This window comes from Calliphora vicina, chromosome 4 (genome assembly GCF_958450345.1).
Source record: "Calliphora vicina chromosome 4, idCalVici1.1, whole genome shotgun sequence".
NCBI classification, from domain to species: Eukaryota; Metazoa; Arthropoda; class Insecta; order Diptera; family Calliphoridae; genus Calliphora; species Calliphora vicina.
In genome coordinates, this window is record NC_088783.1 from 6,488,118 (window position 1) to 6,511,365 (window position 23,248).

The following is a 23,248-nucleotide window of genomic DNA, read 5'->3' on the forward strand; positions in this document are numbered from 1 at the left end:
CATTGTAGTTGCGATGATACCTCACATCTGTAATGACTGTATTTCATAGGTACAGCCCACAAAAACATGGTGGTCAAGAGGGAAAACTAGAAATTTGCTACAAGCTATTAAAGGTTATCTATATATATAAAAGAGTAACGTTACTGACTGACTGACTGACTGATTCATCATCGCACAGCCCAAACGGCTGAAGCTAGAATCACGAAATTTTAACTGTTGGTTCCTCCCTCCCCAAAACGATCCGATAAGAAGGGATTTTTGGAAATTCGAACGTTTAGGGGGTAAAAACGGGTAAATTCGGTAACCTTATATCTTCAGAACTAATAAAGATATAAAAAAACTTAAAATAGCATGTTACTCCATTTAAAAAATAAGCTGACAGGTGTTTCGTACTTTTTGGAAATTCGAAACTTTTAGGGGAGAAAACGGGTAAAAACTGTATTTTGGTACTTTTTTTGCACCCTATGTATCTTGTAAACCAATAAACATAGAAACAAATTTTAAATCGTATTCTTTAATTAACAAAAAATAAAAAATATAAGTTTGGTACTTTTTGGAAATTCGAACCTTTAAGGGATAAAAATTGTGTTAATTTTTGGTACTTTTTCATAAAATATGTTTTTCTATAATTTGACATAGACATACGAATATTTTATTATGAGCTCCCACCACGTTACAGAAATTTATTTCAATGAAATTGTACCACCTCAATGGGGATAAAAAAGGTACCAAAAAGGGGATAAAATCGGGAAAATACATTATATTTGAAATTATTAAGCCAATTTTAATAATTTTTTTTAACGTTGGTTCCTGGATTCATACAAAAATTAACTAACAGGGTGTTATTTGGAACTCGAGTACCAAGGTGTATATTGGGCCAAATCCGGGTAAACAGTTTGGTACTTTTTTTAAAACATATTTATTCTTGGGCACATTAACACAGATTTTAATATTTTGATACATGCCTGTAGCATAAACAATTTTGGCAAAATGGAATATTTTTAAATTACAAACTTGAGGGGTGTTCAAGTAAGAAAAGGGAAATTGGTACTTTTCTCCTAATGGTACTTTTTTAAAATTTAAATTATTTCAGTTATCGACATTAAAGTTAGCTGATATGTATTTGAGTGAAGTTAGTGTTAGGAATAGGGGATAATATTTAGGTACCAAAATGTGTGAACTGTACTATAGGTACTTTTTTGTTCATCTATGGTACTTTTTGATATTTCTATAATAATGGACTTAGAAACATGAAATTAAATATATATGGTCCTAAGTGAGTGAGAATTCTAGGGGGAGACTTTTTGGTACTTTTTCTTTATTGGAATGGTACTTTTTGTAATTTCTTCACCAATGAACCTAGAAACATGAAATAAAGCTTATATATAAACCGAGTGAGTGGGAAACTACAAGTGTGGGTTTTTTGGTACTTTTTCTATATTCTAATGGTACTTTTTTGAATTTTCTATAACTATGGACTTAGAAACATGAAATTAAGCATATATGGTCCTAAGTGAGTGAGAATTCTAGGGGGAGACTTTTTGGTACTTTTTCTTTATTCGAATGGTACTTTTTGTAATTTCTTCACCAATGAACCTTGAAATATGAAATAAAGGTTATATGGACCAGAGTGAGTGGGAATCCGCAAGTGGCTGCTTTTTGGTACTTTTTCTATATTCTAATGGTACTTTTTTGAATTTTCTATAACAATGGACTTAGAAACACGAAATTAAACATATATGGTCCTAAGTGAGTGAGAAGTCTAGGGGGAGACTTTTTGGTACTTATTCTTTATTCAAATGGTACTTTTTGTAATTTCTTCACCAATGAATCTAGAAACATTAAATAAAGATTATACGGACCCGAGTGGGTGAGCAACTACAAGTGGGTGCTTTTTGGTACTTTTTCTATATTCTAATGTTACTTTTTGAATTTTCTATAACATAATGGACCTAGAAATATGAAATTGAGCGTATATGGTCCTAAGTGATTGAAAATTCAAGCGGATACCTCATGGTACCTTTTGTTTATTCTAATGGTACTTTTTTTTAATTTTCTATAGCAATGGACTTAAAACATGAAATTAAGCATACTGCATGGTCCTAAGTGAGTTAGAATTCTAGGGGAGACTTTTTGGTACTTTTTCTTTATTCGAATGGTACTTTTTGTAATTTCTTCACCAATGAACCTAAAAACATGAAATTAAGCTTATATGGACCGGAGTGAGTGGGAAACCACAAGTGGGGGATTTTTGGTACTTTTTATATATAATAATGGTACTTTTTTGAATTTCCTATAATAATGGACCTAGAGTTTCCAAAAAATCGAAGAATTTCAAAACCGCGGTTTCGGTTTTAAAAAATTAAAAACCGATCGGTTTCGGTTTTGTGATAATTTATTAAATCTTAAGTATTATAGAAACAAAATTAGTTGATAATATAGGAAATGATATACAAATCTAAAATTCAAACTTGACGGGTTATGGTTTAGTGAATGCGAATTTAAAAGTGATAATCAATGGTACTATTTCCTTATTGCAATGGTACTTTTTGAATATTTTATAATAATAAACATAAAAATTTTAAATTAGGAACACATTTTGCATTTTCTATAATAATGGACCCAGAAATATGAAATTAGACATTTACAATTAGATTCACAAACGGAGACTTAATAGTACTATTTCTTTCTTCTAATTGGGGTGGCGAAGCGCACCGCTAGTTTTCTTATATTTTAAAAATCAGAAATGAAGTTTCTGAATGAGTTTGAATCCTAAAAAGAGGTAAAATTAGAATGGCTATTTAGGTAATTCAATGACTTTTAGTCTCCACTCCGAAACCCTAACACGGTTGTATAGTAAAATATAATTTAATGATAATCAAACATTCTTGTTTCGATCAATATTTCTTTTACAGAATAATTTCTATCATATCGTTACGTTTTTACCTTTTAAAAACGTTGGTTTTTGCAAATAAAAGCAATCAGTATTTTAAAGATTGTAACAACTCGTTATTTATTTAAATTTTCATAACAATTTAAATAGTCACTCTTTTAACCAGAGTACGGAAATAAACAAATCGAAACGTTTGCTATCGTTTTGTTTTGTTATTTGCAGTGAGTAAAACAAAAACCAAACATAAACAATGAGAATGATTGTCCCATTTTGTTTTGTATTGTTTTTGCTCATGAGCGCAAACTGTACATTAATATAAACGTACGAAGCTAGAAAAGAAAAGAGTAAGAACAATATTGAAACATTTTGATAAAAAAAACGTTTAACAAACGTTTGGTAATTGATTTACTCATTATAATAGAGAACACAGTACAAAAAAAAAACAAAACGAATAAAAAATACGTTTCTCTATCTGTTTTGTACTCAAATGTACGATTGTAACGGTAAATTAAATAATGTAGATGAGTGAAAAGCTAATCGTTTCGTTTTCTCTCTTTGTTACTTGAAAAGTTTTTGTTTTGTTTTTGCTCATGTACAATACAATATAAACATTTTGATTTGTTTAGTACATTTTGCAAACGTTTGCGAAATGTTTTGTTTGTTTTCATACTCTGCTTTTAACATATAAATATACAGTTGATGTTAATTCTAACCCCCTGTCTATACTTGACAAATATTTATCATAACAATTAATGAGGTTTGTTGTCAAGACAAAGTTGTCCGAGCAAAAGCACTAACAATTTTGTCATAACGAAGCAATAATACTAATAAATGGGGTCTATATCTAATAATTTTTTATCTTGACAACCATTTTGAAGTTTATCATGATAAAAAATTTTCAGGTATAGACAGGTGTAACAGAGCCTATGATAAACTCAGAGACTGCAGTTTCCTGTTACTATTTATATATACAGTGTCATCTTCTAGTAGTTTCATGAATTATCTAACGGGCAAAACTAGAATGTTCTATTTCTAGAGCATTTAACAGCTATGTTAATGTTAGCAGCTTTAACAGTTAATGTTGTTATACTAAAAAACAATGTTAATAACAGAGTGTTATCAACATTGTTGATAAGCGCTGGAAATGTTTATAAACATGATGAATGTTGAGATTTTTACGTATCATTTAGTTAAAAGTATTTTAGTTAGAAATTCTGTTATTACAAACGAGATGTTTTGCAGGATGTTAAGTTAAAGTGATTGCTATTTAATTGCACGTCACTGTTTTCGAAATTATGTCGCTGTCGTCGATGATTACAAGTTAATTGAACTTGGAATAAATGGAAACTAATATTTACTCGTGTTCTTATTTAATTGTAAATATTAGCAAAAACCTTTATTTTATTTATTGACCACTGTAACGTTTATTATAAATCCTTAATCAAAGTAATCTTATCTCTAAAAGAGGAGGCACATTCCCAGAAATCATATCAAATGGGAATAACACTTAAACTATTTAAACAGTAGAGGCAATTGAATAAATAAATAGAACAAGCCCTACATTCGGGCTAATCTGTGGAGGCTTTTGAAAGGTGTCACTGTTATATTTAAATAGGAATTTTGGAAATTTCAGAGAGTCATCTTCTAATGAAACACTTCCTTTGGTTCTAATTCTTTCTCAGTTCCAAAAGATATCCAGGCATATTGATCAAAGCCTCTATATAAATCGATTTGTCATTTAATTTCAATTGTACAATTAGCCAAATAACAATATTCTGCTCTGAATAAGTTATTTTGATTTTGAATCTACTTTAGTTTACTACATGATCAATTTAGTGTAATTCAGGCTGAGATTTCGGAAATCAAAAGGGCGGTATACTGGTTGAGATAATACAGGATATTGAGGGAGATAGTAAACCTGCAATTAAACTCATTCTGGTGTCATGACATCGATATTGGTTGTCTCTTAACGAGATGACGAGATATTCTAATCTGGAGTTATTTAGTTGATATTTATGTAGGATATTAAACTTCTGTAGTAGTTGTCATGATGAAGATGTGAAGGAAACTGTGGAATACCTACACTGTATTTTCCCTGTTCTATCGAGGACTACGACAATGGCTAGTCCTTTTCTTCACGACCTAACATTAGTTTAGTTGAGCAGAGAATCGAAAACGGACATGTTAAGCTCATGAGTTAAGGCACCGAAACACAACAGCATCCAAGTTGTTGCCTATGGAAGACATAAATTAGGATCATATTTTATTCACTCACCCTTCTTAATTTAAAAAAAAATCTTAAAACATTTTCAAACCCCATTTTTTTTCTTTGATACATTTCAGGTTGAAAGTGTGCAATGGACTTTCGACAAAAACATGCCCGAAGACCTAAGCGGTGAATTGAGACATTTGGCTGAGTTTTTGGCCACCAAACAATTTGACATGGTTATCAACTTGCCCATGAGTGGTGGTGGAGCTAGAAGGTGAATATTTTTCATATTAAACAAAATAAAACTCATTATTAATCAACTACTTGTCCTTTATTTCTAACAGAGTTTCCTCATTCATGACTCACGGCTATCGCACTAGACGTTTGGCGGTCGACTATTCCATTCCCTTGGTAACGGATGTTAAATGTACCAAATTGTTGGTGGAATCTATGCGCGTTACTGGACGCAAGCCGCTCATGAAAACTCATACCGATTGCATGACTTCCAGACGTATGGTCACGCTGCCCGGTTTCATTGATGTCCATGTGCATTTGCGTGAACCAGGTGCCACACATAAAGAAGATTTTGCCAGTGGCACAGCAGCCGCTTTGGCCGGTGGTGTTACTATGGTGTGCGCCATGCCCAACACAAATCCCTCTATCATAGATAGAACCTCGTTTACTTTATTCCAAGAGTTGGCCAAGGCTGGTTCACGCTGTGATTATGCCCTGTTTGTAGGTGCTGCCGATACAAATTGGCAAACTATTCATGAATTGGCTCCCCAGGCAGCTGGTTTGAAAATGTATTTGAATGATACATTCAGTACACTCAAAATGAGTGATATGACTGTGTGGGAGAAACACATGCAAAACTGGCCCAAGCGTGCCCCTATTGTGTGCCATGCTGAGAAACAAACTATGGCTGCTGTTATCCTGATGGCCCATCTTATGGATCGTGCAGTGCATATCTGTCACTTGGCCCGCAAAGAAGAAATTTTGATCGTTAAAGCCGCCAAGGATAAGGGTATGCGTGTGACCTGCGAGGTATGTCCTCATCATCTATTCCTGTCCACCAAGGATGTAGATTCCATTGGCTCGGGCAGAGCTGAAGTTAGACCTGTACTGTGTTCACCTGAGGATCAAAAGGCGTTGTGGGATAATATGGATTACATCGATGTATTTGCCACAGATCATGCTCCCCACACTTGGGAAGAAAAGAATTCGGAGAAGCCACCACCAGGCTTCCCAGGCATTGAAACAATTTTACCTTTACTTTTGCAAGCTGTCGATGATGGTCGTTTGTCTTTGGAAGACATTAAGAATAAATTCTATCGCAATCCTAAGAAAATATTCAGCCTGCCAGAGCAACCCAATACTTATGTGGAGGTTGATTTGGATGAGGAATGGGTTATAAGCAAAGAATTCATGCATTCCAAGTCGAAGTGGACGCCATTTGAGGGTATGAAGGTGAAGGGTAAGGTGCATCGTGTAGTCTTACGTGGTGAAGTGGCCTACATTGACGGAGAAGTGTTGGTGCAGCCTGGCTATGGTCAAAATGTGCGCAGCCACTATAATCTCAAGTCCTTGTTGCAGCAATCTATGGAATCGTTGGAAATTAAAACTTCTATCGATAATTTGGATACGGTTAAATTGTTGGATCGTAGCACCGATTTTGTTTCCGATTCTCAGGCTAATGAAGCTTTTGCCAAATTGCTGTCGGAAACACCTACGAAAACCAATGTACACTTTTCAGGAGATCCCAACTTTTTACGTCCCATTTCTCCGTCACCACGTATACGTTGTGATTCGGCCAGTAATGCCACTCTAAAGGAACTCATACAAAAGACTTCAGCTACAGCACCTATTTCACCCGTTACTCACAGTCTCTTGGGACGCCACATTTTGTCGGTGGATATGTTCACCAAGGAGCAGCTTAATGACATTTTCAATTTGGCTCAATTGCTTAAGAGTCGTGTGGTTAAAGATCGTCCCGTGGATGATTTGTTAAAGGGCAAAATCATGGCATCCGTATTTTATGAAGTTAGTACCAGAACGTCTTGCAGTTTTTCAGCAGCCATGCAAAGAATGGGTGGTCGTGTCATTTATATGGATGAGACCAGTTCTTCGGTGAAAAAGGGTGAAACCTTGGAGGACAGTATATCGGTGATGGCTGGCTATGCGGATGTGGTAGTGCTAAGACATCCACAACCTGGTGCAGTGGGCGTAAGTATACAAAAAAAATACTGACAGTAGTTGACTCGGGTTCTAATAAGATTTATTTGTTCATAGCGTGCTGCTCAGCATTCACGCAAACCTTTGATTAATGCCGGCGATGGTGTTGGTGAACATCCCAGTCAAGCTTTACTCGATATCTTCACCATAAGAGAGGAAATCGGTACCGTCAATGGTCTCACCATTACTATGGTGGGTGATTTGAAACACGGTCGCACCGTGCATTCTCTGGCCCGTCTCTTGACTCTCTACAATGTGACCATACAATATGTCAGCCCCTCTAACTTGGGCATGCCCGAGCACATCATGCGCTATATCAGCTCCAAGGGTATTAGTCAAAAGGTCATGCAAAGCTTAGAGGAAGCCCTACCCACCACCGATGTGTTGTATATGACACGCATACAAAAGGAAAGATTCGCCAGCGAGGAAGAATATGAAATGGTAGGTTACGAAAATTTACCTAAAGATGTAGACAAGTGTAACTAATTTATTTTTCTTTATTTTTGTTATAGTGCTGCGGTAAATTTATTGTCACACCCAAACTCATGACCCGTGCCAGTCGTCGTACCATTGTTATGCATCCTTTGCCTCGTGTATTTGAAATTAGCAAAGATTTCGACTCAGATCCCAGAGCGGCCTATTTCCGTCAAGCCGAATACGGCATGTATGTACGCATGGCTCTATTAGCCATGGTAATGGGTTGTCGCAACTGATACGCTGCGGAATACCAAGAAATTGTTGATTTACTTTAGAAGGCATTTTTCTATTTACTAGGATTTTTTACATAAGTTATATTCTCTTTTTTTATATACATATACTATTTTACAATATCATTTATAATAAACTACATACATATACTATATAATAAAATTAACAAAGTTTAAAAGCTTAAAAAATACATACAAAAAAACAATTGCTTGTTTCACATTTTGTTTGATAATATTTAGATTCTAATTCGAATACGAAAAATATAGACATTGCAACATCATGCCACAAATGCTTCTTTAGCCCAAAATTCCGTTCAGTCTCTTGTTTACATTTCACTTTAATTTTAGTTGCAATACGCACTGTGCTGTTGCGTCTAACACTTTATTAATAACGTTCTATTTGTATGCAAGTTTCTCTTTGCATTTCCATTTCATCTTGCCAATGGGTCTTCTTCTTTTGCTTGGGCCTCTCCAAGGAGCTGTGCAAATCCAGCTCACTGCTCTCAAAGGCTTTATTCAAATTGCTTTGCAAATTTCCCTTGTTGTTGTTGTTGCGACAGCCCAGCTTATCCTCCCTGCCACATATAACGGAAATGGATCTGCCTTGCATTTGCTTGGGATTGTAAATGGTGTCTGTGGAGAAACATTTACTATGGTTTTCTCCAGCCTCAGTTGAGGTACCTGTAGTAGAAGCTGTTTCCGAACATTTATCACATTCATGTTTGCTGGAATTAAAAAGGGGAAATAATTTGGGTTAAATTTTTATGTTTCAAAATTTTATACTTTTTGGATTTTTTGCAGGCCACTAGGAATATTAACACAGTCAGTATGACCATAGCCGCCAAGAGACCCGATAGTCCAGCTATCATGGTCATCATTTCATGAGGTTGGCCATCTGATGTCACTTTTGTTACTGTAAAGAAGAGAGAGAATTTTGAAATTAATTATTAGTTACAGATGTCCAATAGTTTTTTTATTGTTTTGAATTGCATCGAAATTTTTGTTCGATTTTAACACATTGACTGCCAAGGCACATTCAGCAAATAATATGCTGGGGGCCACAGCATTTTCTTTGTGTAATCTATTCGAAAACGTCAATATTGAAATTTAGGCTACTGTCAGTAATATTTACTGCTTAGAAACAGATTTTTTTTTTATAAATAAGAGGGTCTTACAAAATGGCGAAAAGGATTTTTTTATGGGATACTGAGTTAGAAAAAATGCTCAGTACAAGTTCAGAAAGTGATGAAGAATGTGAAGATTACAGTTTTGATGAGGAAATTCCAGACAACATCGGAAAAATTCTTAAAAATCCAGCACTATTGTCTGACATGGCTAGAGAGAATAAAAGTCGTGTCGGACATATGTGTCCGACGTGGCGTAAACCGCATAGTGAAGTGTCACACATATGTGTCCGACATGGCAGTCAATGTGTTAAATATGCTTCATATTGTAGAATAAACCGAAATACCAGAGCTGTAAATGAATCATACTTTTTTGATTTTAATTCAATATGAATTAGCTAAATTTTGAATTAATTCTTTTCACAAGAAAATAGAATTGAATGAAATTTGAATCAATTCAAACGAATTAGGCAGAAATGAATTTCAATTCATTTCCAATTCAAATGAATTTCTTAAAGTGAATTGCAATTCATTTCCAATTCGTTTGAATTGTAATTCAAATGAATGAAGTCAAAAATAAGTTACAATCAATCAAATTCAAGAGCAGATTTAGGGGGAATGAAAAATAAAAATTTAAGTTTCTTTTAGCAAATAATACCAAATAATACAATTCCTGTTCTGCCGCTACCTGACAATTCCAGTATATCATGATAATTTCAAATTAAATGTGATATACAAAACGAGAGTAATGCTGGCTGTCTTTTAAATAAAAAATTAGTTGAATAGCAAAACGACAGTAATGAGTTGGAAATGAATTGCTAATTCTATTTTCTAATTCATTTGAACTAATTCAAAATCAATTCAATTCAAATGAATTGCAATTCACTTTGACAAATTCATTTAAATTAGTAACTAGTTCTACAAATTCATTTGAATTGGAAACGAATTGCAATTAATTTTTACTAAATTCATTTGAATTGACTCAAATTTCATTCAATTAAATTTTTTGTGTGAATGATTCGCGAATTAATTCAAAAATGACCAAGACGCATTTAATTATTATTGAATACACCTTGCGAAAAACGTTTGAAAAAAATGTTATGGGAAAAACTTAAATTTTAAATAAATTCTTTCTTCATTTTACAAAATGAGGCCATCATCTGTCATATTTTTTGTCTGAATCTTATTCTGCCTTTTTGCTTATATTCTGGATTGTTTAGGATAGCGGAGTTGTTTTAGCCATGTCCGTCGTCTGTATGTTGCTTTCATTTTAAACTTTTAGTAAAATGTTTTTCAAAATATGCCATTATTACCACATTTTATTGGTAATGCACTTATTACACCAAAACATTTTATTACAAAAACTTCATCAACCACTGCAAAATAATTCAAAATTTCAATAACACTCATTTCCCATTTTCAAAGATATCTGACCAGTAGTTTACAAGTTACATATTTATTGCCATTTGTACAGTATGTATATGAAGCAATTTTTATTTAACCGTCTCTTTATTTTGAAAGAAATTCATATTTTTTTTAAAAAAATTTAAGCATGATTTGCTGAGAATGATGGAATAACATAACAGTTTTAAGAGAATGGCATTTACAAGAAGAGGAAGCAGCATCCACTATTGTGAATTACACAAATATTTCATTTACAAAGACAGCTGTAAATAAAGGTGGAATAGATTTTAAGTTTATGATTTAAACTTTTTAATTTTGAACTAAACTTTAATACAGTATTTAAGAAATTCCCTTTTTAATAAATTTAATTTTTTAAAACCCAGGAAGTTTCATCTGTCGTTTGTCGGCTTATTACTTTTTCCAAAGAATTATAGATACAACCACCTACATACATACAAATTTGAATTTTATTTAAATAGCCGTTAGTGCGGTTGGGTTTTTTCTGCCATAAATTTTGACATTGTTTGTAAACAATGCATTTTTATAAAAAAAAAATTAAAAATCACCTCACATTCACACCCAAAATTTTATTAATATTAAAGTTGTTCGCCAAAATAAAATAAAAAGAAATACATACAATAAAAGCAGAGTTGAACAAGTGTCAAGTTGAAGTTCAAATTTACTTTCAAATTAAAGCGAAATAAAAGTGACATAATTATTGTACGTACAAAAACAACTTATGTACAATTATTTAGTAGTTGTCAATGAACGCATTATATCCAATCGAAATAATTATTGTAACTTGAAATATATTTTTAAACTTTACAAATAAATTACGCATTATGTATTAAGAGCTACATAAATATATATTATTATTATTATTAAGGTGTTTGTTTTGATGGAAATATTAAATTTATATTTTTAATTTATGCTTTTTGTGTTTAATTAGCAATTACAATTGCTAATTTTTGTGTGCTCCAGTTTAAGTCAGTTTCACCCTCTCTCTAAGTCAGTCTAAACTTAAAGTATTTTACAGAATAATTAATTTGGGGATTTTTTGTATTTCAACCTTGTAAAAGCCGTTTTCTATAGATTTAAAGTTGTTTTGTTAACAGATTTATTTACGGCTAATAAGTGTGTACGCATTAATAAAAGAAAATCTTGTATTTTTAAATTATAGTCGTGTGGCAAACGGGGAAAAACTTTTTGGCGTATGCTGGGAAAATTGTATAATTTTCTTTTGTCCATTAAAATAATTTATGTCATAGTTGTCATAATTGAAGTTAGTAAAATGAAAACTGTTGTTTTTAGTTGTTTTGAAAATTTGTTAATGGCTTAAACAATTACTAGCAGTTATTTATCATAACTTTTAATATTTCCTCAAGTTTTGCTAATTTGGTTTTCTATTTAATTTATGAGATTTTCAAAAAATGTCTACATATCGCTCATTTGCTGCCGGGTGTTTTGAACTGAGAAATGCAAAATATGCGCCGTTCTTTAGTCTTTCATATAGTTTTATCAGTTTTAAAAAAAGTCAATTATTTTTTATATGAGTGTTTTTTCGTTGTAAACGTCAAAATTAAAATTCATGTTTTCTCCTATATTTTTGACAAGTGAATTAAGAAATAGTAAAATGTCATAAAACATTCAAAATCGTTTTTTTCGAAACGAATTTTTTTTCAATTATGACATACAGCGATATGTATGTATATCTAGATTCTAGAGTTTCACGAAATATTTGATTTCGGATAGGACAAAAAAATCAATTTTAGCTCGTATTCTTCGGTAAAAAAAAACCTTTTAACAGATTTTAATGCAACTTCCAGGAAATATTCCATGAAGATTAAATTTTAGTCAAAATTAACACAATTTTTTAAAAACGATTGATGATAAAATATGATAAAATGTTTGATAACGTCCCAGTAAGCACCAAAGCCCCAAAAATTCAAGCACTTGAACATTTTGTTGGAATTTGACTTGAATGCAAATGTAATTATACTTTAAACATGAAAAATATTTGAAAATTTATTCATTTTTCAAACAAAAAACATGTGGCTTGAATTTATGTTTCCTTTTTACTGGAGATGCTATTGAAATAAAGTGTAATACAACTGTAATTCAATTGCTTGACTATAATTCAAGGCTTGAATTACACTTGCTTTCAACTTGATTTCCAGTAAAAATGCTTATTGGGGTAGCTATGGAACATTTTTTATAGATGTTTAAAACAAAAAAAGTAACAAGATAAAGGGTGAAAAAATGTTTCCCGATTTTCATCTATTGTCGGTCCGAATTTCGATGGCATTATACGTCGTTGGGAAGGTCTTTGAAATGTATATCATTAGATTGTATATAACTTACAGTTATAATACAGATATATATAAAAACGATTAATAGAGCTATATTCGGCTGTGCCGAATCTTATATACCCTTCATCAAATTATAATTCGGGTTAAAAAATATTTTTCTCGATTGATCCATTGTATTTTATACTTAGAAAACATTAAATATCCAATAAATATCTCAGCCATTTGTGGGCCATAGATCATAAATCGAGGTATTCGCGGTTTTTTTTGCATAGTTTTGCTTAATAAGTTCAAAATAATCTGCTGATAACTTTATTAAATTATTTCTTTTCATTTTTAATGCTTTAAAGCAATATCAATTTGTTTGTTGTTTTTTATTTATTAATCAGCTGTCTTTTACTGTCAACATAGACAGACAAAAGACAAAAGAAACCTGGAAATATTTTCAGTAACAAAAGTTTTAAAATTCTCCTATAATTAAAGGGGCGTGTTTTAAATGTTCGTGTACAAAAAGACAAATTTAATAAATTATAAACAAAGTATAAAGTTGTAAACAGCTGTAAAATAATTATAAAAATAAATCAAACCACAAACTTCAATAACTTCCTGTTTTGTTTCTTTAAAAAAGAACTCAATCTTAATTAGAGGGTGTGCTACTTTAGTTGTCACAAATTGAAATTGACACATCAATTGCAAAACATGAATTATTTATTTATTTACATTAAAGTTCCTTTCCCCAAAAACGGAAATGCGTTTTGTTTGGCCTTGAAATTTACACATTTAACGCATTTTAAATTACTAAAACAAAAACAATGAATAACAAACAAACAAAAAAACAACTTTCAAAATAAATAATAAATTAAACAAAAGGGGTAAGTAGTTAGGTAGTTAGTTACACAACAATGTTTACAATTCTATAGAAAGCTGGTTATTTATAGAAATTGTAACAAAAATAGTTTATTGTTTAAGCTGCTACACGTTACTGTGCCACAGCCAAATAAACAGTTGGTGTGAAATTGTCATTTGAGGTAATTGTGATCACTACTTAAATAGAGAAAGTAATATCAGTTTGTTAAGAATATTTGTAACACAGTAATACATGATTAACAAGAAATATTTTTATTTTGCTTTTTTACAATTCGTAACACTGTGCCTTGACTGCAATGAAAGTATTTTCCTAATTGCGTATGAAAAATTGTCTTGTTTTGAAAATTTTGTTTGCAAAATATAATTAATTGTAAATAAACAAAATATATTTAACAAAAGCACAAAATAAAAGCGCCACAAATTATTTAAAGAAAACAACAAATATGTTTACAAGTTGTCTTATAAAACAAAACTCAACTACAATTGGGGTATTCACACGGTCTACTATTTGGTCATATTGTGATAATGTCCTAATATACATATTATGATAGTTTTAACAATTTTTTGTGTTTCAAACAAAAAAGTTCTAAACTAACAACACTATTTGAACTAGAGTTTCCAAAAAACCGACAAATTTCAAAACCGCGGTTTCGGTTTTAAAAAGTTGAAAACCGATCGGTTTCGGTCGGTTTTGTGATTATTTATTAAATATCAAGTGTTATAGAAACAAAATCAGTTGAGAGTATAGGAAAAGAAAAATTGGTAAATTTTCTTTTAATGGTCCTTTTAAAATATTGTTACGTTTTAACCTTTTCAAAACGTTAGTGTATTTCCTTTAAATAATCCGGATACTTTTGATTGCAAATAAAAGCCGTTTAGTAGTTTAAAAATTGTAACAACTCTTTATTTATTCAAAATGTACAACAACCACAGAATTAAATAGCCACTCAATGTTTTTTATACACGTTTATAAATTCTCAGAAATACAGACACAATTTACAAAGTACACGAATTTACTTGAAAAACACAACACACTTTAAGGCACTCAGTTGATGTTTATTCGAAAAGCGTATCTGATAAACTCACTCACGACTGCAACCTCTGCCACTATTTATAACACTGCCATCTGCACTCTAGATTTTTCTTTAACTGTCAAAATTCGAATATTCTAGATCTTACTAATACATACCATCTGTTGTGTACTTTCTACATTGCTTTTTAACTGAATATTCGAATTCGAATACAGCGTTGCCAACTTACGATCAAATCAACTGAAAGCTTTTATTTAATAATGCCCACAGATATGTTACAGTTTGCTATTACAACACTGTTATTTGAAAGCATTATGCTACTTTTAAATCAGCCCTTAAAATCGTTATATTTGAATTCAAGTACAATTTCGTTAAAGTTGGCTAATATGCTTCTCAGTAAAGAAATAATCAAGAAAATGAGAACGAAACCAAACTAAGGAGTACTTTTTCGTTCTTCAAAATGGTACTTTTTGAATTTTCTATAATATTGAACCTGTAATCAGGAAATTACTTTGATTTCAAACTTGACGGGGGTTCAAATTCGAAAATTTGTACTTTATCTTCTAATTTTACATTTTTTTATATTAAAATGTGGGTATTTATGGTGAGCTAGAATCCACATTACAATGAACCAATAAACTTGAAACTAAAGATATGTTATTCTGAATTATTACTAATTCACAAAGGGAGACTTAATAGTACTATTTCTTTCTTATAATTGGGGTGGCGAAGCGCACCGGGTCAACCAGTACTGCATACTTTTATTGGATATTTGAAAATAGCTAAGTCTTTGTTAAAAACACTTTGCATTCTTTTTTTAAATTAAATGAATAAACAGTCATTTGAATTTTAATGGTCAGGAAATACTTGGATGAATCTTTGGATGAAAAAGTTTGTATTTCATTTCTAAATTTTGAATTTTTCTATTCAATATAGATTAAAAGTAAAAACCGAAGAATAATTGTAGGTTTCGGTTTTAGACCTTGAAAAACCGCGGTTTCGGTTTTGATTAAAACCGAACACGAAACTCTAATTTGAACTATGTTTATTGTTTTGTCATTAAATAATACTTTCTTTTGTTTAAAACACAACAACAATTTTTATAATATATTAGGACATTATGACCAAATAGTAGAACGTGTGAATACCCCAAATATATTTCAGTTTTATTTTTTTTTTTTGGGACACACCTCTTTAATGAGAAAATCTCACGACGTCATGTAAACTGATAAATAAAAAATAAATCACAAAATATGTACTATTTTGTTACTCGTATTAACAAAAAAAGAAATGCATGCAATTTTTTACATCTACCTACCTATTGTATATATTTATTTATTTATTTGTTGTTAATTTTAGTGCAATAATAAATAATGAGTGTTTTGTGTTTATTCATGCACTTTAAAAAGCTGTATTAATGGGTATTAATTTTCAAAAATCATCTGTAACTTCCTGATTTGAGTGTTATTTTATTTTTTATTTTTTTTGTCTAAAAAAAATCTTAACACACATATTACGGATGATTGACATTTAATACAAATGACTGGCATATAAATTACTAGTTAATTTTGTAAAAAAAGTACCTAATAATAAAATAAATAAAAAAACATTACATATTTAAAGATGTTAAAATTTATGTGAAAATAATTGTTTAATTTGAATTGACTGATAACGGTTAAACGATAACAGTAAATACTAACACAGTGTTTACGATAATTATAGGGTTATAGAAATGATTTCAATGATTGACAATTGATGCCAAACGGTAAAAAGTAACTGTAACGCTAATTTGGATTATTTCGGTAACATTATTTGCTATTATTTTCAAGAACATCCTATAACATTTTCACCTTCTATAGATTTCAATAAACTCATTTACCTACTTTTGTTAATACTTATGTATAGATTGATAATTAATTAATGAAAACGATTCTTACATCAATATTTCCGGAATTCATGCAGCTCGGTTGCTATTTTAAATCGGTCCACAAATGGGTGAGATATAAGGAAAAAACCAGTACAACCTCGATTTTTGACCTACATATATCTGGATTACTAAGTCATTAATATAGACAATATGTATATCTATTGATAGATATTTCAAAGACCTTTGCAACGACGTATATAAGGCCATAGTAAGTTGGACCTACAATGGGTCAAAATCGGAAAAAAATATATAACCCGAATTTTGAAAAAACAAAAAATTTTAAATTTATAAAATTTAAAAAACAATTCGAAAAAAAATTTTTTGCAAAAAAGGAAAAATACTAATTTGGAAAAAATAAATTTTGTTTACATAAAAATATTTTAAATTTTTATTATATTTAGTATAATTTGCTGAAGGGTATATAAGATTCGGCACAGCCGAATATAGCTCTCTTAGTTGTTTTATTTTAATTTTAGCAAAATGTTTAGTACTAAAATTTTAGTAAATTTGTATTACAATTTTAGTACTAAATTTTGGTCATATTGTCATAATGTCCTAATATATTATGATAGTTTAATCAAATTTTTGTTCTGTTTCAAACAAAAAAGTTTTAAACTAATAAGACTATTTGAACTATGTTGATTGTTTTGTCACAAAATAATACTTTTTTTGGTTAAAACCCAACAACAACAACTATTACAATATACATATTAGGACATTATGACAATATGACTAATAGCAGACCGTATGAATACCCCAAGTTTATTTTTTGGGTGTATGACTTAAAAATGCGGTATTTACAATAGACGGCGTATCTTTTGAACGCTGTTTTTTAATTTTTGAATTCGTTTTTAAGCGAGAATTGTCCAAAATATGCGGCCAGACATGAAACCGTAATATTCCATCATCACTACGCTCGTCCACGTTATACAATACTTGTTAAAAACTATTTAGAATAAAGTGGTTGAGAAGTTTTGCCTCACCCGCCTTATAGTTCAGACATTGTGACTTCCGAATACTATTTGGTATTTAGCTACTAACTATTTTACTCTCTTTGTCTCTTCGTAGCTGATATCTTGGCTGGGTTGTGTAGGAGGAGCTGTCATTTGAACTTATTTCAAAATATGTACTGATAAATACGAGATAGTTTGTCAAAAAATTCCCAGAAAATTTAATTAAATGCTTTAAAAAGATCTACAATATAGATAAGAAACTCTATAGACGATTCCAATAAAAAAAAAACTATTTAAATTCCTATTAGTCATTCTAATTAGAATCCGTAGGTATAAAATCAATTGATTAACCTTAAACTAATTAAAAAAATATACAATTATTTACATCATTTGTTGATATTTCTCATTAAAGTAAGAAATAAAAAATACATTTTAATGAAAAAACAAATAAATCAAACTTGCATTAATATAAATTCTAGTTTATTCAAAATAATAAAAAGCATTAATAACAAATAGAAACATTTTCCCTGCCACACAATATCGTATGAATATTTAACAGGGAAAAATGTGATTTTTCCGAAAGCAATTAATAAAAACTAAACCAGTGATTATCACATTTAAAAGCAAATAATTTATCATACAAAATTAAAACAGTAAAACAATGTAATAATAAATTAAATATATTTTTTTATATCAAAAAAAAAAAAACAAACTCACTCTAACATTTCTCCATAAAATAACAAAACAATTGGAAAAGTTGTACAAATATTTTTGTTATTTTGTTCATTATTAAAACTTAAATTTATTGTTACTTGTAATAAATAATACGTAACCACTGTAATAGGTATTACAGTATAATAATTGTCAAAGTTATTTGTTAAACTTACTTGAGTCCTCAATAACAAAACGTTTTGTATTCGAAGTTTTCAAAACAAATGGTGACGACTCCATAATTAAGAACAGCAAGCAGCTCTTAATAAATATTTATTATTATGATGTATTTGCAATTCGATGACAATAAGATCAGTAAATAGATAGATAGAATCGCTTTAAATCAAGTTGTACTTTTACACAGACTTTATATAGTCAATAGCAGGTTCTAATCTATTAATTGGTTCTTCCTCATTATAGGTGTAACAAAATTAAACTGAAAATATAGAAAATAAATAGGTGAGGTTATGAAATAAATTAAGTTATTGTTTTGTAATTGATGTAATAAAATTTAAGAATTTCATCACTATTAGAGGCTATTAGAGGTATCAATAGATCAAAATTTTAATTACTTAAGTCGACCTAATTTTTACTCTACAACCTAATTTATGGCGTGATTACTTTTTGCTAAATTGTATTAATGCTTAAAAATGGATAGTTTAATGTGTGTTATTAAGGAAATATCATTAAATCCTGCCAGAGGAACTGATCTGAAATATTAATCCTGGCTATATTTTTCGATTTGTTACAAACAGTATGATATTGTAAATATTTTCTTAATACAAACAATTTTTTTTTAAATTTATTAACTAAAACGCTTTAGGTGAATTTACTAAAGATTAAGTAATAAAGTTCCTAACTGACAGTTTTGATATTCTTACAATTAATCGCTTATTTACAAAGTTATAGATGATTTTAGATTTTTTTGAGATTTTTCAAAAAAAAAATTGAAATATCAGTGATCATAGCTATGATCTATAATCCTTTTCACAATTTAACTGTTTTTTACAAAGTTATTGACAATTAAAGATGAATTAAGTTTTTGATATAAAAAATTGATTTGTTTTAAAAAATAATTTGGTTAGCATTTGAGAGAAGCTGGTTTAAAATATCAATTTGCAGTTTATGAAAAAGATGTTTATAATGATGGTGATATGGAAGATTCCAATTTTGAAGATTTCATGCTTTAATTCCCAGTCGATTGGTGTTGATTGATAATATTTCAATTCAATTTGTTAAGTTGATCCGTTTTTAATTTATATATTTCTCATTTACTACCTCAGTTATCTATAACGATCAAGTTTATACATTCTTGATCGTTATAGATAGCGGAGTCGATTTAGTCATGTCCGTCTGTATGTTATAATTCACTTTCCGAAGCACCCAAATAACTTACATACAAGATTGATACATTAATATACCGGCTATAATCCCGTTCAAGTTGTGGGATAATCGGTACACAAATGACCTATACTTCAAAATGCGGGAATTTTAAACATTTTTTGCTTTTATTTTGAAACATTTGTACAATACAAATTAATTCAAAGTATTTGCCATTCTTAGTTATGACCTTTTCCCATCTTTCTGGTAACATATGGATTCCGAGCCAAGACAACTGCTCATCTTATGAGTCTGTTGTCAAAAACCTAATTCATGAGAATATATTGCATGTATTTTGTTTTTGTATCACCCAAATGTGTGAAAAAAGAGTAATTTTTTACCTCCTTCCGTTCTATGCGTTTATTTTATGGCTAAGAACGTATTAAGCCATTATCGGATACTCTGTTACAAATTGAAGAGTATCCCAGAGAGAGCGTTCTGTATCGTTCAAAACAAATAGTAGTCGGTCGGGGCAAAGTCTGGACTATAAGGCGGTTGAAGCAAAACTTCCCAAAGAGTTCTTTCTTAATAATTTTTAACAGGTATAGCTACATGTGGCCTAGCGTTGTCATTGTCGTTGAGTATTACGGTTTCATATCTGGCCGCATATTCCGGACGTTTTACGGCAAATTCTTACTTCAAGCGAATCTGTTGCATTCGGTACAGGTTCCCTGTGATGGTCTGGCCAGATTTCACCAGAAAAGAAGAAGAGAACCTTAGAGAAGAGAGAAAAGAAGAAGAGAACCTTGGCACCAAGGATATTTGGCTCTGGTGTCGATTCGGCTGGTTGGTCGGGTTTCACATACGATATCTTACGCTTCGGGTTATCGTAATGGATCCATTTCTCATCGCAAGTAATCATTCGGTGCAAAAATGATTTTCTTTTATAGCGTTCAAGCTGCAATTCGGACACACAAAATCGCCTTTCAAGGTCTCTCAGCTTCAACTCGTATTGCACACAATTTTCCTGCTTTTGGCATGAATCCAGCTGCTTCCAAACGTTTTGTAGCTCCCAATGATTTTGCAAGCTCTTGTTGAGTTTAACAACAATCTTCCAGGATTAATGCCTTCAATTCATGGTCTTCAATTTTTTTTTGGCTGGTCTGGGCGATATCTCTGTGTTCCGTATCAAAATCACCACTTCGAAACCGATAGAACATATTCACCATAAGCTTCGGTGAGCAATCGGTGTGCTTCAGCTGCACTTCTTTTTAAATTAAAGTAAAGCAAAACTTCCCGCATATGACGCTTTGTTGGCACAAAATTCGACATTTTGGAAGCAAAAAAAACTTTGTAGTTTACACTATAATGTTCAATAACTAAGTGAGAATAAATGTCATTAAAAATGACATATAAGTTATTAAAAACAAAAACCTCATTCAAAGGATATGCCTTCTATTGTAAATCCCGCATTTTTAAGTCATACATCTAATATATCTGTTATGTCATTAACATAGAAAATATGGATATCTTATGATTGACATTTGAAAGACCTTGCCAAAGACGTATATAACGCCATAGAAATTCGGATTGAAAATCAGTCAAAATCGGGAAAAATATTTTTTAACCCGAATCTTCACCAACAATTTCTTTTAACCCAATTTCAACAATAATTGTTTTCAAACTTTATCTTAAAGTATACTTCACGTCACGATATATTAAATTCGGTACAGCCGAATATAGTTCTTTTACTTGTTCACTTTGTACTTGGTTTTAACTTGGATCTCTTTAATAATTTCGAAAGAGAATGTAGTTCGTGAACTGGATGATTTATTATTCCGGTATTATGGAAGACAATTAAGCACATAAAGAACGAGCAGTTATTTTCATATGTAATAAATATTTTAGCTGATAAGTCCTTTTCAACTTGCTAACTTCTGACATTATCTTGTTTAGAATTTAATATGCAAATATTGTGGACCATTTAAATATGTACTTATTATAATTGCAGCAGCCGGTTAGATTAAACGCCCTTTTGCATAAACAATAAAATGTAATATTAATAAAATGTCAATTAAAAATCCATATTAATTAATATTTATTGAAAGCAATTATGAAGAGTATGGGAGTAAAAATGTTTTAAAACTATAAAATGCTTAACAAATGCTGCTGGTGGCATTTGCTAAAAATTTATGAGTTTATTAAACTATTTATTTAATTATTATACTTTTCATTTGTTTTATGTTTTTATAATTTCATTAATATTATTAGAGATTTGCAAAAAAAAACATTTTAATGGAATTGCGAATAAAATTCATTCATGTAGTTTGCGTAGTTTTTGTTGTTTCACTTAACAAATTATTATCAATTATCACTTTTAATTTCATGACAGACAGCTTCATAGCTCGAACACATAATAAAAAGAAATAAATAAATATTCATTTTAGTTAATAAGTGTAATCAAATCTCTAAGCTTTTTGATTTATTTAATTTATTGTACATATTATTATTGTTATTATTTAATTCCTTTAATGAGTTTCACAATTTTGTTGCTGTTGCACCAAAAACAAAATGAAAATCAGACATTTTTTCTACAGTTCAAAAAAACAGTTTTTTACAGTTCCATTAATTGAAATAATCTAATGATTAGAATGCATACGCTCGCTGAAAAATGTTGGTAAAAATTAAAAAGGTGGTATTTTTTTTAAAACAAACTAATTTTAACTTTATATCTAAGCAACCAGTCACGTGAGTAGTTCTTTATTAATACTCTTTTCTTAAATACTTTACGGTGAAGAAAACTGACCCAGAACTAGTTATGCCATGTAGTTTGGCGCTAGGGACCAGTTCAAGTTGATGCACATTTTTGACACTTTTGTAATAAAAAAATTGGATTAAATATATAGGCCATTCCATTTAAACTGCCATAAAATGACCTCTGACCCTTTATTAAATAAAATTTGTAATATTTTCATTCTTTCGTCCTTTTTTAAACTTTTTTTGATTGTTTTTAATCAGTAGGCTATATATTTTTAGACTTAAAAATTTCTTTCCAGCTAAAAAGTGTTTAATAGAATGATATTTAATAACTAAAATAAAAAAAAAGTAATCACCTGTGCCGAATCTTATAAAATTTTAATATTTTTGTTTTTAAATTTGGTGATGAAAAAAATTTTGAATTTATTAGTGAAAATTATTTTTTTTTTTGGTGAAAAAAAATTCGGGTTAAAAAATATTTTTTTCCGATTTTGACCCATTGTTAATCCGACTTACTTTGTTGTTATATAAAGGACTTTGAAATATCTATCATTAGATATCCATATTGTCTATATTATTGACTTAGTAATCCAGCTTAGATCAAAAATAGGTCAAAAATTATTGGTTACTTATATCAGCCATTTGTGGGCATATTTTCTCGATTTTAAATAGCTATCGAAGTATGTCTATAGCTGATATATTGATGTCTGAATCATATATGTAAGTTATTTGGGGGCAACGGAAAGTTGATTTCAACATACAGGCGTAGCAAAAAACTGCCTATGATAAATGTTTAATTAAAAAATA

The 23,248-nt window shown here is 30.4% G+C and overlaps 2 protein-coding genes across 3 annotated transcripts in view; one reads left to right on the plus strand and one right to left on the minus strand.

The window, feature by feature from the left end:
- Window positions 1–8,247, plus strand: part of rudimentary (carbamoyl-phosphate synthetase 2, aspartate transcarbamylase, and dihydroorotase rudimentary) — a 26,320-nt gene extending 18,073 nt beyond the window's left edge. The window contains exons 5-8 of the mRNA XM_065507013.1: window positions 5,237–5,376; window positions 5,447–7,325; window positions 7,392–7,775; window positions 7,847–8,247. Of these exons, the coding sequence (XP_065363085.1) occupies window positions 5,237–5,376; window positions 5,447–7,325; window positions 7,392–7,775; window positions 7,847–8,047 (2,604 nt within the window). The 3' untranslated portion in view covers window positions 8,048–8,247. The remainder of the gene's footprint in view (window positions 1–5,236; window positions 5,377–5,446; window positions 7,326–7,391; window positions 7,776–7,846) is intronic.
- The window catches only part of LOC135956497 (uncharacterized), a 25,966-nt gene continuing 10,787 nt past the window's right edge, over window positions 8,070–23,248 (minus strand). For both annotated transcript variants that reach the window (XM_065507016.1, XM_065507015.1), the window contains exons 2-4: window positions 18,541–18,800; window positions 8,825–8,954; window positions 8,070–8,766 (exon numbers count right to left, since the gene is read on the minus strand). In XM_065507016.1, coding sequence (XP_065363088.1) covers window positions 8,427–8,766; window positions 8,825–8,954; window positions 18,541–18,604 — 534 coding nt within the window. In that variant the 5' untranslated portion in view covers window positions 18,605–18,800 and the 3' untranslated portion in view covers window positions 8,070–8,426. The remainder of the gene's footprint in view (window positions 8,767–8,824; window positions 8,955–18,540; window positions 18,801–23,248) is intronic.